This window comes from Microcaecilia unicolor, chromosome 1, assembly GCF_901765095.1.
Source record: "Microcaecilia unicolor chromosome 1, aMicUni1.1, whole genome shotgun sequence".
NCBI classification, from domain to species: domain Eukaryota; kingdom Metazoa; phylum Chordata; class Amphibia; order Gymnophiona; family Siphonopidae; genus Microcaecilia; species Microcaecilia unicolor.
The window spans coordinates 399,471,955-399,489,476 of NC_044031.1; the positions used below are offsets into that span (position 1 = coordinate 399,471,955).

Consider the following 17,522-nt stretch of genomic DNA (forward strand, 5'->3'; position numbering starts at 1 on the left):
AGGTGTGTACTCCAAGATACTGAGACCTTACAAAGAAGCAACTAGCTGATAGGAGACAAATTAAAGAAGAACCCTATCCCAGAACTATTCCCCCCTCCCACCTCTTATACTCACTAACAGAATACTGGACCTGGAGCCACTACTGATCTCAATAGCTCAAATGCAAGCTGAAAATACATAAAACACAAAAGACCAGGACACAGGATTCCATACCAAAGAACAAAGTCCTATCACGCACCCTATCAAACATGGCCTACTAGCAGCCCAAAGTGAACTAAAACCAAAATGAATACCATCAAATTACTCCTAACAATCTACTCCTTATCACTGATCCACCTAACACTAACCACCCCACTCGCAGGAAGTAACATCATCCCCATACTACATAATCATCAAAGACTGACCAGATACACCCCACCTCATCAAACTGACAACTACGAAAACAAAGGAAGAACTCCAACGTGCGGACAACCCCAACAGAAGGGAAAGAAACTTCATAACAAACTCACATTAACAAAGAAACAACTAACAAAAATCCACACAACACCAAACACAGAAGACCCATACCAAAAAATTAAAGTGGGTTACATCAACGCTAGATCCGTAGTAAACAAATCAACAATAGTAACAGAATGGATCACGTCAGAAAACCTTGATCTACTTTTCATCAACGAAACCTGGATCCATGATCAAAGGACCCTATAATCCTAGACCTTTGCCCTCCAGGATACAAAATCGCTCACTGGACCAGAAAGGAAAAGAGAGGCGGAGGCATAGCACTAATCTATCGATCCCACTTTACCACCAAAACTACTGCCGAGTCCTTACCAACCCAACTTGAAATTGCCTCAATCAGAATCCACAACAAAACTCTGCTTGATCACCTGAACTGTGTCTTGTTTTATAGACCGTCAGGTAATTGGAACGAAGGCCAGATAAACTTCACTGACTTCATTTCAAACACTTGTGCAACCAACTCCAATATACTAGTATTAGGAGACATTAGCCTTCACCTAGAAGACCCAAACTCTACCAACGCACGAGAATATAAGGAATTCCTCCACTTATGGGATCTCAAATGGCCACAAATGCAAGCTCCCATGTCAAAGGGCACACACTCAACCTCATCTCACACAAACTGCCAACAGACCAGAACCTAATAACAGCAGATATTAAATGGAAACACCATGGACTGATCACTACAAACTAAACCTATCCCTAAAATGGCGGAAGAAGGGTTCAAACCGCACACAAGAACACACAACCTACAGCACAAGAGGCCAAATAAACTCAAAAACATTCTGGCAACAGATATACAATAACAAATGGACAGCACAAATGGACTCCAGAATTGGATAAAAGATGCAGAAGCATACTAGACGAAATAGCACCCTTACGAACAAGAACCTCACGTAGGCATAACTCCATATCATGGTTCAATGATGAACTGAAAACACTAAAAATACAAACCAGGAAACTTGAACGAGCATGGAAAAAAATAAAAGATGAACACACACGCAATGCATGGAAACAAATACAAAGAAAATACAAATACACAATAAGACAGACCAAAAGGTCATACTATAAAACTAAAATAAGGCCAGATTACAAAGACACGAAGAAACTATACTAACTCGTGAACAAACTACTAGATATCACAGTGGTCACTACAACCAATACAGACATCCCATCTGCAGACAAACTTGCTAAATACTTCAATGAAAAAATTGCAAACCTACGCAACACTCTACCTCAGGACAATACAGATATCGAAAACTTCATCAATGGCTTGGACCCAACCCTTGGAGAATACCCAGCTGACCGAACTTGGTCAAACTTCGCTCTCCTCACCGTCAAAACAGTTACCCAGACGATCAAAAGGTTCTCCAACATCCACTGTAAATTGGATACCTGCCCCAGCTACCTAATAAAATCCGCCCCTGACCGCTTCATAGCGGACCTCACATCCCACCTAAACTACATGCTTCAACAAGGTCTCTTCCCTAAGGAAAATGGCAACATGCTACTCACCCCAATACCAAAAGATACCAAGAAAAATACAAACAAAATCACCAACTACCGACCAGTAACATCTATCCCACTGGTAATCAAATTGATGGAAAGCATGGTAACCAAACAACTTACTGATTATTCAAACAAATTCTCAATATTACATGGATCACAATCAAGATTCCACCCCCCTCCATAGCACTGAAACAGTGCTAATTACTCTCCTAGCCAAATTCAAACAGAAAATAGCAACAGGTAAAAGCATACTTCTCCTCCAATTCGACATGTCTAGTGCATTCAACATGGTAAACCATAATATACTACTAAGACTCCTAGATTACTTTGGGATCGTAGGAAATATACTTAGTTGGATCAAGGGTTTCCTAACCACTAGAACATATCAAGTGAAATCAAATTCAAACATATCATCACCGTGGAAAGCAGACTGCGGAGTACCTCAAGGATCACCACTATCACCGATCCTTTTCAACCTAATGATGACCCCATTAGCCAAGTCCTTATCCGACCAAGGCCTTAACCCTTTCATCTATGTGGACGATGTCAGAATATACATTCCTTACAAACATGATCTGTCAGAGATCACCACCGAAATTAAGCTCAGCTTGAACATCATGAACTCATGGGCAAATGCATTTCAACTAAAACTCAGTACAGAAAAAACACACTTATCTTCTCATCCCAGTACAATGCGAACAACTCCACAAATATAAACACCACTGATTACACCCTCCCCATCTTAGACAGCCTGAAAATCCTCGGCGTTACAATCAACCACAACCTTACACTAGAAAACCATGTGAAATCTACAACAAAGAAAATGTTCCACTCAACGTGGAAACTCAAACGCGTGAAACCATTCTTCCCGAGGGAAACATTTTGCAACCTGATACAATCAATGGTTCAAAGCCATATAGACTACTGCAATGGCATTTATGTGGGATGCAAAGAACAACTAATAAAGAAACTTCAGACCGCTCAAAACACGGCAGCCAGGTATATTTGGAAAAATGTGATTCGAAAGCGCCAAACCCCTCCGAGAAAAATTGCACTGGCTCCCAATCAAAGAATGTATTGCTTTCAAAATCTGCACCCTGGTTCATAAAATTATCTACGGCAAGGCCCCAGGATACATGACAGACCTCATTGACCTACCAATCAGAAATACAACCAGATCAACACAAACATATCTAAACCTCCACTACCCAAGCTGCAAAGGACTCAAATACAAATCAACTCATGCATCAAACTATGGAACGCATTACCAAAAGCCATGAAAACGTATAACCACCTAAACTTCCGGAAATCACTAAAAATTTACCTGTTCAAAAAGGCATACCCTACCGACACAACTTAAATGCCTGAACCCTGCAACACTACGAAACCAAAGCACGTAATGGACATAACGTAACTCTTCCTCCATACGATTCCCTAATATGTCTGTTCCACATGAACCTCATTCTACCACATCATCACTGTGTAACTGTTTATACCGGAATTGGCGAACGTCTTTACGGTACTATGTAAGCCACATTGAGCCTGCAAATAGGTGGGAAAATGTGGGATACAAATGTAAAACAAATAATTAAATAAATATGCATTGTGTATTATTTCTCTCTTAAAAGCAGAACATCCCTAACCCATTGGTGCTCTACACACATAAATCTAATGCTGATAATCAGAATGCCTTGTGCTTACCACACAAAACTTTTTCCTTGGCAAAGTGATCAGACAAGTCATGTTCAATGCACTGTGTTATTGGACCTGCTCAGAGGGAATACCAAATTTCGGGGCACAATGGATTCAATATGAAGTAGTAAATAAAAAAAGCAATGACATCATATCTATGCTATTTGAATGTTCTATTGCATTGCTTATTAGGTGTTTCATTGTGCTGACATCATATGTTATCTGAATATTCTTCAATGCTATTATGATATTGTTTATACTGTACAGACATCTTTCCAAGTTTACATCATTCATTTATGTTTACATTTGGTCATTTTACTATTGTTAACAAACTTGTAAGTTTTGTGTTTAACTGGACCTGCTGTACACCACTTTGGGTAAATCTGTTCATAATGGCGGATAATAAATCCCAATAAAAATAGTCCAATAATTGGCCTTCAAATATCTGAAAATGCTTCTTATGACAGTAATTTTCAATATCTATTCCTGCCTGAGCAGGTTGGATTCTCATCTTTCTGTAATTTTGTACCTTTATAAACTAAGGTATGCCAAGCCACTGTTTGGTGAAATATAATCTATGAAAGGATGTGGTTCTCCATTAGTTGACAGCTAGTCTACAATGTTTTATGTTTTACAATACAAGGATGTTTTTATTTGGGATTTAAAAAAAAAATAAAATAAAAAAAAAAGTGACAAAATGATTCCTGATGAGCTGAGACCAAAGCACTTCTCAGATGAGTAGAAGTAATTTAGTATTAGAGTCTGTCTGAATTCTCGCTTTGGTTTCAGATTTGGAACCAAAACTGATCCGAAATTCTGGTTTCGGCCGAAAATGACACATTTTCAGCTAAAACAGAAATTCTACCTTGTCTTGCAATCACACTTAGATCCCACCCCCAGCAGATGAGCCCGCCAGCAGCAGCTACCCTCTCCTCTTGAGTCTCCCTTCCCCACAGGGCAACCCCCCCTCCCAGTAGCAGCCCCTCCTGGGCCTACCTTTTCATTGGTGGGTAGTGGGCAAAGGAGCATCCCCTACTTGCTCCTGTGCATGCCCAGCTCAGAAAATGGCTTCTGGGATTTCCAGCCAGTGAGTGCCACAGGAGATCCCAGCAGTCATCTTGAGAATGGAATCAGCATGGGGCAAGAGCGAGTGATCACTCTTGCACGTGCTGCTTCCATTCTCAAGATGCCTGCCAAGACTGCCGTTGGAAGTCCAGAAGCACGCAAGAATGATTAGGGATAATCCTGCACCCGCTACCACCAACAAAAAGGTATGCGCAGGAGGGGGCTGGGGGGGGGGGGAGTTTTGGCTTTGGTTTCTGCTGAAACAGAGTGACCAATTTTGATTGCAGATTCAATTTCGGCAGAAACTGAGGATCCTGGTGTTGGTTGGGCTCTATTTAGCACACACATACACTTTTGTTTCTCCACATATCTTTATAACTATATTTGATTACAACCTGCTGACGATTGCCTTCAATACAATTTTGTATAGTAACATTACCAAATGCCAGGAGGCTATGTGTAACCAGGGGCCAATACAGAAAGCTGCCACAGGCATAAGCGTGTGGTAGACAAGAGATATGTGAGCACTTTACATGCTGCACAATGAAGAAAGACAGTTAACTTGCAAGGTAGACATCAGCACACAGCATATTGAAATGAATGCTACTATTAGCTATTCTATTATCCTGATGCACAGAAGCACACAGATTTTAAGACAAGCACAATCCAAGAAATTTATTACCAGGTCTGAGGAGGTGTAAAAGGGTTAACGTGCCCTTCTGCTACAATTGCATCAGGGTAGAAAAGCTAACAGGCTCGTTACCATTTATTCCTTCTGAACCCCCTCAAATTGTCTTGCCATCTGGTGAACCCCCCCATCCCTTCCAAAAAACAGCTACTACCCTCCCTCAGCCTCCCAAAACCCTTGACCCCCCCAGAGATTACCCTGATCCTCCCAATCCCCAACCTGACCTGACATCTACTAGAAACCCCCCCCCCCACCTACCCGATTCCCTTCCTCCCCCACCAAAAAAAGCCCTACCATCTAATGGCACCACCAACCCGTTGCAACCCCCCTCCTCCGACATACCTTCAAGAAGAGGCAGGAATGAAGCCCACTCACTTCTGCTTCTTTTGTGCTGTGCTCCATTACCCCTAACTCACCAGAATGGCCACTGCCTTGATCTTGTCTTCTCCAACTGCTCAATCTCCAATTTCTCCATCTCAGTTATTCCTCTCTCTGACCATCATCTGATAACTTTCACACTTAATCATCCTCCTTCCTAATCCCACCCAATCTCCACCAATGCAGTTAGAAATCTTCAAGGCTATCGACCCTTGCACCCTCTCCACCAGTGTTTCAATCCTCTTCTCAACCACTGTGTTATCCAAGTCTGTCAATGACGCTGTCTCATCCTATAATACTATTCTCTCCTCTGCTCTGGATACTTTCGCTCCTCCTATTCCCCTTGGCTGACCTATAGAATCTGCTATCTACATTCCTATGCCTGATCAGCTGAACGCTTTTGGCTAAAATCCCGTGCCCACGCTGATTTCATACATTTCAAATTCTTTCTGATCTCTTTCCAGTCTGCTCTTTCACTTGCCAGCAAAACTACTATATCCATTTGATAAACCCTCTTGATTCCAATCCTTGCTGTCTCTTTGCCACACCGAGCTCTCTACTCAAAGTGCCTTCATCTCCAATGCCCCCTTCACTTTCTCCCCAGACTATGGCCAAGTACCTCCATGACAAGGTCCACAAGATTAAACTTGAGTTCTCAACCAAGTCACCTTCACCTCTCCTTCCCCTAGTCCAATCTGTCAACCTTTCTTCAACCCCTGCCTCCTTTTCTGAAATCACTGAAGAGCAAACTGCATATTTTCTTTCCGCCTCCAAACTCATATGTACTTCTGATCCTATTCCTACCCATCTACTCATCACTATCTCTCGTCATATCCTCAGCCTCTCTTTCCACTGCAACTGTTCCAGTTTCCTTCAAATATGCTGTAGTTACACCACTCCTCAAAAAACCTTCACTGGACCCTCCCTGCCCTTCCAACTATCATCCCATCTCCCTCCTCCCTTTCTTATCCAAGCTATTTGGACATGCTGTTCACCACTGTTGCATAAATTAAGGTATTTTATAATCTGTATGTGCTTGTAGACTTTGCCTGTGCTCCACTCAGATCTCATCCCTGACTATACCCCTGGCAAAGAATGCATCTCTGCATCAATGTGTGTGCTTTCACACCAGCTGGAATTTTAGAGCAGGACCCATACATGTAAAAAAAAAAAAAAAGACATTGTAAAAGTTACCCCTCTAATGGAGATCCTCGAGAAAACTCTAAACACTGTGCTACTGATTCTTGGAAAAAGATGAAAGCACTGGTTAAAATTTTTCCAGGAGGCAGCAGCAGCCAAATCCAATTGTAATGTGTCAAGATTTTCAACCAAGCAGAGGTACTGCTGCTTTAAGCTACTCCTGTTTCAGTGCAATTCAATATTTAGGTGAAATGAAACTTGTTGCAACCTATGTTTTTATAGAAAGAATTTAAGAAATATCACAGACCCATTTCTGCGTCACAGTCTTCCATTTCATCATCATGCTTAGCGCTACCATTTAGAAAGCCATTGGATGAGGCCTCAGCAACACCATTGGAGTAATGATCAGTTTCCATCTCTGCATCGTTGCTGAGAAAGGGAAAAATGAACACAATTACTTTAGAAATATTGGTTATATGGATTATGGTTCACACTAGCCTCCTATTCCTTTCTAAAGTCAGGCTTTCCTGAAGGATTAATATTTCACGAACATTAAACATGCTCCATTATCAATCAGCTAAACTATACCATGCATTTGTTTGAAAGCAGTGGCGATACCTTAGTAAATCTCAGTGAATTTAAGATACCAAAGTTGGTGCAAAATTGTAGAATACAAAATGCTGGCACAAACATGACAAATTTCCCTGTGGGTTTATTAGTGCATTTTATATATTAAATACTTGAAAACAGAAGCAAGAAGTTATTTATAATTAATAATCAACAAAATGACCAATTTATTTCTCAGGAAATTTATTGATTTAAAGAAAGCTGTAGATAATTCGTGGTCAAACAGGTTACCTGAGATTAAGAGGGTAGGAGTTTACACTTGTGTATTTAGGTCACACAGACTTCAGGGGGCCACAATTTTTTTTAAAACTTAGTATTTATTTATTGAGGTTGCAGGAAATCATGTGATGCGTTGATCGGGTTAGATGTGCTGTAGTCCTTCTCTAGGGTCTCGCTCTCCATTCGCATTCTCCGTACATTTTTTCGCGTAGCCTATCATTCAACTTTCCCCCGACACTGCGTTCGGGGGAGAGACAGCGGGAAAAAGCTTTAAAAAAAGAAAGACTGGGTGCAGAATGGCAAAGGCAAGATGGTGACGGTGTAAGTGCCCAGGGCCTCTGCATTCTCAACTCACCGCCAAGTGGAGAAGGCACTGGAACCATGACTGAAGCAGTTGTCTGAGCAGCTAACGCATTTGGAATCTATTCTGGCAGATACTACTACTCAGCAAAACCGGGGAACTAGAACACTGGGTCTTTGTAGTGGAAGACTCAACCGGGCACATCATGCACTCAACTGCAGGTTTGGAAAAACAGGTCCACAGCCAAGTGGACCAACATGATGACCTCCAGAATAGCTCCCGTCGGAGTAACCTGCAGGTTATAGGTTTGCCAGATACTATCCTTGAATGCACTTTGGGGCCCTTATTGGAAGGCTGTCTGCTGAATTTGCTCGTTCTGACAATATGGGGCCACTTTGTCTGGAGCAGGCATATTGGTTGGGCCGCTTTCATGAAGGCTGACAGAAGCCCAGAATACTGATAGTGAAAGTGAAGGTACACAATTATAGTAACAAACTGGAAATTTTGCAGGGCTTCAGACAAAACAAGACTCTTTAAAATATGAAGGCACACTTGTTTCTATCTTTCAGGATTATTCAGTGGAACTCCTGGAGCGCCGTTTTCCACAATTTGTGCAGCAAGTCAGGCTAAGGGAATCAAGTTTATGCTGTTTTTACCCAGCACTCCTCAAACTTATCAATGGACAGTGGTGCTCTTTTGATACTCCTAGTGCAGCGCAGGAGTGTATTAACACATTACAAGGAGAGTCGTCATCCGAGACTGGTTGAGAATTAACATTGTAGCTGCTGTTGGACTGGATTCTGTTTTATCTAATACCTGAAACTGGTCCTATGTAATGGTGTTTTGTCAGTGTTCTCTGTTTGACCATTACTTGTTTTCGCTTACTTAGTAGTATCGGGAGGGGGGAGTGGAGGGTGGGACCACAAGCATCAAACGTGATTTCCATCTCTGTCGCTCAGTTTTGGTAGTGACAGGTGTTGTGGGTAGTTTAGGAGATGGTTTATGGGAATGGTATGGGTGGAGTGGGGGGGGGGGGGGGGAGGTATAGAGAGGCAGCATGGGAGGGGGGGTGGGGGGATAGCAATGTTCATGATGCAGTACTTTTTTGGGGCAGTCCACATGTCCAGTAGTCCAGGGACTCTACAGATGCGATTTCAAGTTTTATTTCAGTTTCTTATGCTTGGGGTGAGGGCTTGGCAAGCTGGGCTCTTTACAGTATTGTATATTTTTACACATTTCATTTCCTTGTCAGCCAATGACTTGGAATATGGGCAGCATCATCTCTCCCATAAAGCGTACTAACTCCTCCTTTTACAAAGCTGCGCTAGTGGCTGCTGGTGTGGTAAAGCCGACACAGCCCATTCAAAGTGAATGGGTTGTGTCAGCCTTGCCGAACGGCTTTGTAAAAGGGGGGGGGGGGGGTGTAAAATTCTTTCTGCTCTCAAAAGACACAGCGGAGACATAGCCTCTCTCCAGGAGACATGGCTCACAGACCACGAACATCAAAAATTAAAATGCCAATGGGTGGGAGATGTCTATTACTGTTCTTCAGGGGATAGGCATGGGGGGGGGGGGGGGGTTGTTTTAACAAATCTTTACACAATACCTCCATACTTATTTTTCAAGATGCAAGCAGACATTATTTGTTTCTTAAGATCTGGGCTCAAGGTCGTGAGTTTTATTTGTCATATATGCCTCCACTCCCTATGATCCACAGTTCTACCCAGCCCTATTAAAATGCTTACTACCATACAACTCCTTAGATATTATAGCAGCTGGAGGAGACTTGAACCTAGTATTAAATCCAATACAGGATTGCTGGAGGGGCATCAGGAGCCACAGAGAGAATTCATTTGCCCAGATAATGCTTACTTATTTTGTAAATGCACTTAGGTTGGTAGACCTTTGGTGTTTGCTACAGCTATCTGAACGTTTTCTCATTTAGACTCCATTTTTGTCCATCAAAATTTATTCTGTGCTATTCAATCTGCAGAAGTGGGTCCTGGCAAGATCTTTGATTATGCCCCAGTTTGGACAGACCTGGAGACTCCTTTGGATGATAGTCCCTATGAAGTTGGCATTTTCCTTCTTATTTGGCAAAAAACACCAACTTTATTAAATATCTGGCCTTTGCAACTTCTAATGCACAACACGAATCCAAATCACTTTTATTCTGGAACACAACAAAAGCTGTTAGTTGGGAGAACATGATAGCTATTTAAGTCACTAGCGTCTAGTATACTTCACTTGGAAAGAAGGCTGCAACAAGCTAAACGCCAATACATTTCAAACCCTTCTCAACATAAAAGAAACCTTAGTTACTCTTTAGGCCACATTAAATACTCTTATAGATGAAAAAATAATAAAAGTATTTTGTATAGGAAATTTCGGTTTCATAAATTTGGAAATAAATCTGGTTGTTTACTAGCTCATGTTGTTAAAATGTGTGCATGGAGGGGGCTCTTGGCAGTGGCAACGTTGGTGGATGACCAAGGGGTTCTTACATCTCGTACTGATCAAATTGCACAAATGTTTGTGCAACATTTTAGTACCTTATATGGTGCAGCGCCGCTCACGGTCCCCACAGCTCTGCAATCTTTTCTGGATAAGGCAAGGCTTCCTTGATGGCACCGGAGGTGGTGGAGGCACTGAACACACTGCTTCATGTTAAGGAATTACAAGCATCCATAAAATCGTTGAAACCGTCCTCTGCTCCTGGAGCTGATGGATTTACAGGAGACACTTACAAGGCCTTGCAGCATTCTTTAGTAAAACCCTTGTTGGCCTATTTTATGGAAGTGGTAGAATCGGGTGCCTTTCCTCCATACGCTAATATGGTATTGATCACCTTTCTTCCTAAATCTACCAAACCATGGGAAAATGCAAACTCATACCAGCCCTGATTACTAATAAACATTGATATTAAGCTCTTAACTAAAATCTTAGCAAAAAGACTAGCCGAGTACCTACCAGACTTGATTGGACCGGGCCAAGTAGGGTTTGTTAAGGGGAGGAAATCAGTCCTAAATGTACAACAAGCCTTGCCTGCGATGTATCACTGACAAATCGCTGAACACACCCGCCCTAGCGATTAGCTTAGATGCGGAAAAGGTCTTTCAATAAACTACTACAGAGAGTGAGTGTACAGGACTGGTTCTTTTCTGCCATTCAAGCTCTTTATCATGAGCCAAAAGCCCAGTTATTGGTTAATGGAGAATGAATATCCACTTTTCCCATTTTTTGGGGCACAAGACAGGGTTGCCCCCTGTCCCCGCTCCTATTTGTATTGTCCCTGGAGCCCTTGATCCGAGTCCTTAATGCAGATGGGATGGTCTTGGGAGTAATATTGCAGGGTGACCAGATAAAAAGACTTCGGCTTTTGCAGATGATTTGTTGCTTTTACTTACTAATCCCATAAACTCCCTGCCCTGATTGTTACAGGTCATATCTACGTTTCCCCTTAATCTAAGTAAATCAAAATCTTTGCCAATTACCGCACGGACAAGTACCCAAAGGAGAGGTTCTTTCTCTCTTACTTTAAATTGTTGTATTCATTTAATGTACATTGTGGCTGACACATGGGGTAAATTGCAAATTTGGGCAAGTTTTCCACTGTCTATGTGGGGGCGGGTATATCTGTTTACTATGCTTCTGGCACCTAAGTGGCTTTATTTGTTTCAAATGTTACCCATATTTTTATGTAAATGAGATGAAGGATAATTGTGAAGGGCTCTGCCATTTAGGATCCTGCTGACACTAAGATCTTTGGGGGCTTGGGCCTTCTCAACTTATGATATCTTAGTGTGGCAAGAGGCATGAGACATAATCAACTACTTGCTTCTGTACACTTTAGCATAATTTTGCATACTAGTGGTGAATTGCTCCCTAGGGATTTTCTAATGTATCCATTTTTGAGGGCTTAGAGTTATTTGGAGGTGGCTATGTAGGTGACATCATTTTTCTAATTCCTACAACAGCTCAGGGTCCTAGTATTTTTACCAGGTGGGCTAAATGGGGAGTGGTCTATCTTTTCCATGTTCTGATGGACGAGGAACGTATGAAATCTTTTTATGTTCTGCAAAAGGAGTATTCTCTGCTTTCTAAGGACTTCTATGCTGATCATCAACTTAAACACTATGCTGCATCTTTGGTTTGGACAGACTTAACGGAAAATGTTCAGGACAACTTACATGAAGCGCATTTGTGACCTGGATTTTGCTGGAAACAAAGATACTGGGCTAGATGGCCCCTTGGTCTGACCCAACAGGGCAACTCTTATGTTTTTATGTACCAAAACTATACCACACGTCTTTGTGGTTGTCACTTGACAGCATATTGTGGGCCACTTTGATGGCTCATCCATCACTATTGCCTCTGCACTCACTGCAATACAGTTTAAAGAGCCGGTTCTCTACGTTAAAAAGAAAAACAATTGTAGGGGGGGAGGGGGGGATGAAAAGAACAAGAGGACGCACCAGAGCTGATATGATCATACACTGGGGGGGGGGGGGGGGGGGGGGGAAGAGATAAAAACAGAGTACATAAGTACATAAGTAGTGCCATACTGGGAAAGACCAAAGGTCCATCTAGCCCAGCATCCTGTCACCGACAGTGGCCAATCCAGGTCAAGGGCACCTGGCACGCTCCCCAAACGTAAAAACATTCCAGACAAGTTATACCTAAAAATGCGGAATTTTTCCAAGTCCATTTAATAGCGGTCTATGGACTTGTCCTTTAGGAATCTATCTAACCCCTTTTTAAACTCCGTCAAGCTAACCGCCCGTACCACGTTCTCCGGCAATGAATTCCAGAGTCTAATTACACGTTGGGTGAAGAAAAATTTTCTCCGATTCGTTTTAAATTTACCACACTGTAGCTTCAACTCATGCCCTCTAGTCCTAGTATTTTTGGATAGCGTGAACAGTCGCTTCACATCCACCCGATCCATTCCACTCATTATTTTATACACTTCTATCATATCTCCCCTCAGCCGTCTCTTCTCCAAGCTGAAAAGCCCTAGCCTTCTCAGCCTCTCTTCATAGGAAAGTCGTCCCATCCCCACTATCATTTTCGTCGCCCTTCGCTGTACCTTTTCCAATTCTACTATATCTTTTTTGAGATACGGAGACCAGTACTGAACACAATACTCCAGGTGCGGTCGCACCATGGAGCGATACAACGGCATTATAACATCCGCACACCTGGACTCCATACCCTTCCTAATAACACCCAACATTCTATTCGCTTTCCTAGCCGCAGCAGCACACTGAGCAGAAGGTTTCAGCGTATCATCGACGACGACACCCAGATCCCTTTCTTGATCCGTAACTCCTAACGCGGAACCTTGCAAGACGTAGCTATAATTCGGGTTCCTCTTACCCACATGCATCACTTTGCACTTGTCAACATTGAACTTCATCTGCCACTTGCACGCCCATTCTCCCAGTCTCGCAAGGTCCTCCTGTAATCGTTCACATTCCTCCTGCGACTTGACGACCCTGAATAATTTTGTGTCATCGGCGAATTTAATTACCTCACTAGTTATTCCCATCTCTAGGTCATTTATAATACATTAAAAAGCAACGGACCCAGCACAGACCCCTGCGGGACCCCACTAACTACCCTCCTCCACTGAGAATACTGGCCACGCAATCCTACTCTCTGCTTCCTATCTTTCAACCAGTTCTTAATCCATAATAATACCCTACCTCCGATTCCATGACTCTGCAATTTCTTCAGGAGTCTTTCGTGCGGCACTTTGTCAAACGCCTTCTGAAAATCCAGATATACAATATCAACCGGCTCCCCATTGTCCACATGTTTGCTTACCCCCTCAAAAAAATGCATTAGATTGGTGAGGCAAGACTTCCCTTCACAGAGGGGAGCCATATACTGGCAGCGCATTGGTTGGTGATCAGTGAGAATCAGGACCAGTCTGCTGAAGTGAGAATTGATACTGGAATTCTCTTGGAGGCACAAGGAACCCTGCAGAGTGGAGGAATGAGAGCCAACACAGGTCCCAATCTAAGGACAGTGTGGGACAGGCAGGAAGACATGGAGAGATTTCCCTTGGGAACCTTCCCCTATATGTAAATGTTATTCAGGTGAGATCACTTTAGATGTTATCTGAACTGCCATACGTAAAATGAAGATGTCTTTTGCTTCTCATATTGATCTGGTCCTGAATCAGTCTGCTCACAGAAAGAAGTGCATTGGGGCAGAGGAACAGAAGTGTGTAAACTATGAATCAAGAATGGCTAATTTAGAATAGCAAGCCACTGAATTTAAGAACTGTGATATGGCAATTATTAGTCCTCAAAATCCATAAATTTCTCCATCAAACCCCTGGTCACCCGATCATTTTGGCCTATGACTCTCTCCTGGAATGGGTGTTCAAATATGTGGATGGTTTTCTATCCCTATTGGTTGAGAAAATTCCCAGGACACCACTCATTTCTTAAACAAATTGTCTCAGGTTCAGCTGGATACTAACCCTGTGCCGTTGGCTATGTTTGATGTTTTATCTCTTTACACTATGACACCTCAAGAAGAAGAAACGAGAGATAGTTTGCACTGAATTCTCATCCACGTCCATGGTCTGTTCCAACGGTTTCTTATGGCTTTTGACAGAAGTGGCTCTAAAGGATAATCATTTTGTATTTCAGGACAAAATGTACCCAAAATTATTGGGTACAGCAATATGGGAGCCTCTCACTTTTTTGGTGGCTAATTTGTTTATGAGTCAATTAGAACAAGATTCAATCTACAATATGGAAGAATTTAATAATATAATCTGTTGGTGGAGGTTTATCAATGGCATTTTTATATTCTGGTGTGGAAATGAGACAGATTTGGTAAAATTTGCAAACAGACTTAATTGTATTCATTCTACTATAAAATTTCAGTATGTTTGTCATTCTCACACCATTACTTTTTTGAATGTGAACATCTCTTTACAAAATGGGAAGTGTTGTACCAGCATATTTTCAAAGACAACGGATCGTAACTCTGTTACGTTTTGAAAGCAGGCATCCATACCATGTCAAAAACAGTCTTTTGTTTTCTCAATTTTTGAGGTCTCGCCAGATTTGTGATGATGTGGTCACATATAAACAAACTTCAACAGAATTACAAGAAAAGTTCATTGCAAGAGGTTATCCTCCTACTTCTGTCAAATGTGCTCATAAGAGTGCATTATATAATCATCATGACTGGTTATTGCAGGCCCAACATAAATCGGGGGATGATAAAATCCTGTGTGTATTAAAATACACAAGCTTTTCCAATAAAGTAGCAAAGACTGTTAAACACTGGTCTATTTTGTCTGTTCATGAGATGTTTAAGCAATCTCAATGTTTATTGGCTTATTTTAGAAATATAAACTTGGCTGATTATACAAATCAGACATATGGAGGCATATTTTCAAAGCACTTAGCCTTCCAAAGTTCCACAGAAACCTATGGAACTTTGGAAGGCTAATTGCTTTGAAAATATGCCTCATGGTCTACCACTATCAGGGAATTTACTGATCATCAAAAGTGTGGATCGTGCTCACTATGTTGTATCACGGAACAAACTACTGAGTTCTGGAGTGCAGCAAACCACTGTTGGTTCCAATTACATTGTTCTACTAATTGTTCTACATGTGCGATTTATAAAATAACCTGTTCAAGTGGGTTGTACTACATTGGGTAAACAAAGCGTTAAGTTAAAAAACGTATGGCAGAATATAAACATTGTACTACAGCACAAAAATTGAAGCTCCCATTGACTACAAAAGCAACATAGGTTTGAAGATTTAACTTATTTAGTGATGACTGATCAATTGTTTGCCAACAGAGGGGATGATGTATCCAGGTACCTTCATCAAAGGGAACCGCGTTGGATTTACAAATTAGGCACGGTGACGCTAGAGGGCTTGAATGGCCCAATAGAATGGGAGGCATTTTATTAAGAATTTTGACTGTTATATCACGAGGGTTTTTTGTGTTTCTGTTTTGGGCTAGGTGGATTGGGTGGTGTTCTCAAACTCTGTCACCATGTTAAAGATTTCACTTGTATTCCTCCTCCTGAAGCAGGGTATCGAAACAAGAAGGGCCCGAGGTAAGGTGGAGCAGTCTTCAAGTCTTAAAAATCATCTGGGACTGTGGATGTGTGACACTTTGGAACTATGTATTGTGGACTGATATATGGGTTTGGAGTATGTGAGTGCTTTCTAGGAACTGTGGGAGCACTGGGAGTGTGGCCCCAATAACCTAGAAATCAACGAGGATAGCTTGAGAGTGGGAGACTCGCCCAGAGGCAGTTGGGATCCAGTCGTTGAGAGGAGGGTGCTAGTGTATAGCACATGCCCAGGTGCAGGAAAACCTCAGCTGTGCTGGGGATAGACCCTCTAAATGGCCGTGGCTGCAAGGTTAGCCCCAGGCCAGTGGCTAGATATTTCATGACAATATCTATATAAGTTTTCAGTATAACCTTATCTCAATCAGGTTTTGGCACGCACATTATTTTTGAATTAGTAGTACAACTGATGTTTGGCCTTCCAATTTTTGTGCTTTCTGGTGCAATCATCAAAGACCAAGTGGTAATTCAGCAGAACTTTGAATCAAGACTGGTTAATTTAGAATAGCAAGCCACTGAATTTAAGAACTGTGATGTGGCAATTATCAAAGACCAAGTAGTAATTCAGCAGAAGATGGAGGTCACTGAAAATTATTAAATGACTAACTTGCAGTTTTTTAAATTTCAAGAAGTAACCTTCTCACCTATAGCTATGCTGAGACAGTATTACAGGAAATTCTTGATGTTAATTCTGAATCCATTTAACCTGATACTAAGGCTTGCACCCAGAGAAATAACACCTGCCTCTCCACCAGGAAGGCATGAGAAACATCAAGGAAAACAAACTGTAAAACCCAGAAAGTCCACATTCCTGAACCTAAAGTATAACTTCAGAGTCCAAATCTTGTCTAGTTTAAAGGCAAAAGTTACCAATCCCCCCCCCCCCCAAAAAAAAAAAAAAAAAAAAGTGGGGAGGGGGAATGAGTTTTGCTAGATCTCCTGTTCAGTTGTTATTCAGTTGATAAACTAGCTTTGTTTACTTGCTTATGAACTGCCATTTGAAAGCTAAAGGCGGCGGTAAGCATCTTATAGGCTGAGTTAACACTGGATATTCAATGCTGGGGCATGTCCTGGGTTGCTGCACTAACATAGATATTCAGTGCTGGAGGCAAAATGTTATCAGGCACCAGCCGATACGCAGACCAGTGCCTGGTTAACTCAGCAGATCAAGTCAGGACAGCCTTTCTGCGGTCTTAACTTTATCCATATACGTAACTGGTTAGTGGACTAAATATCGACACTAACTGGCTAGGTAAGGGGTAAAGG

The 17,522-nt window shown here is 41.9% G+C and overlaps 1 protein-coding gene across 1 annotated transcript in view; it reads right to left on the bottom strand.

Annotated features, from left to right (window-relative positions):
- LOC115475454 (ran-binding protein 9) overlaps positions 1-17,522 on the bottom strand; it is a 208,617-nt gene that overhangs the window by 20,775 nt on the left and 170,320 nt on the right. The window contains exon 11 of the mRNA XM_030211186.1: positions 7,296-7,417. Within this exon, the coding sequence (XP_030067046.1) occupies positions 7,296-7,417 (122 nt within the window). The remainder of the gene's footprint in view (positions 1-7,295; positions 7,418-17,522) is intronic.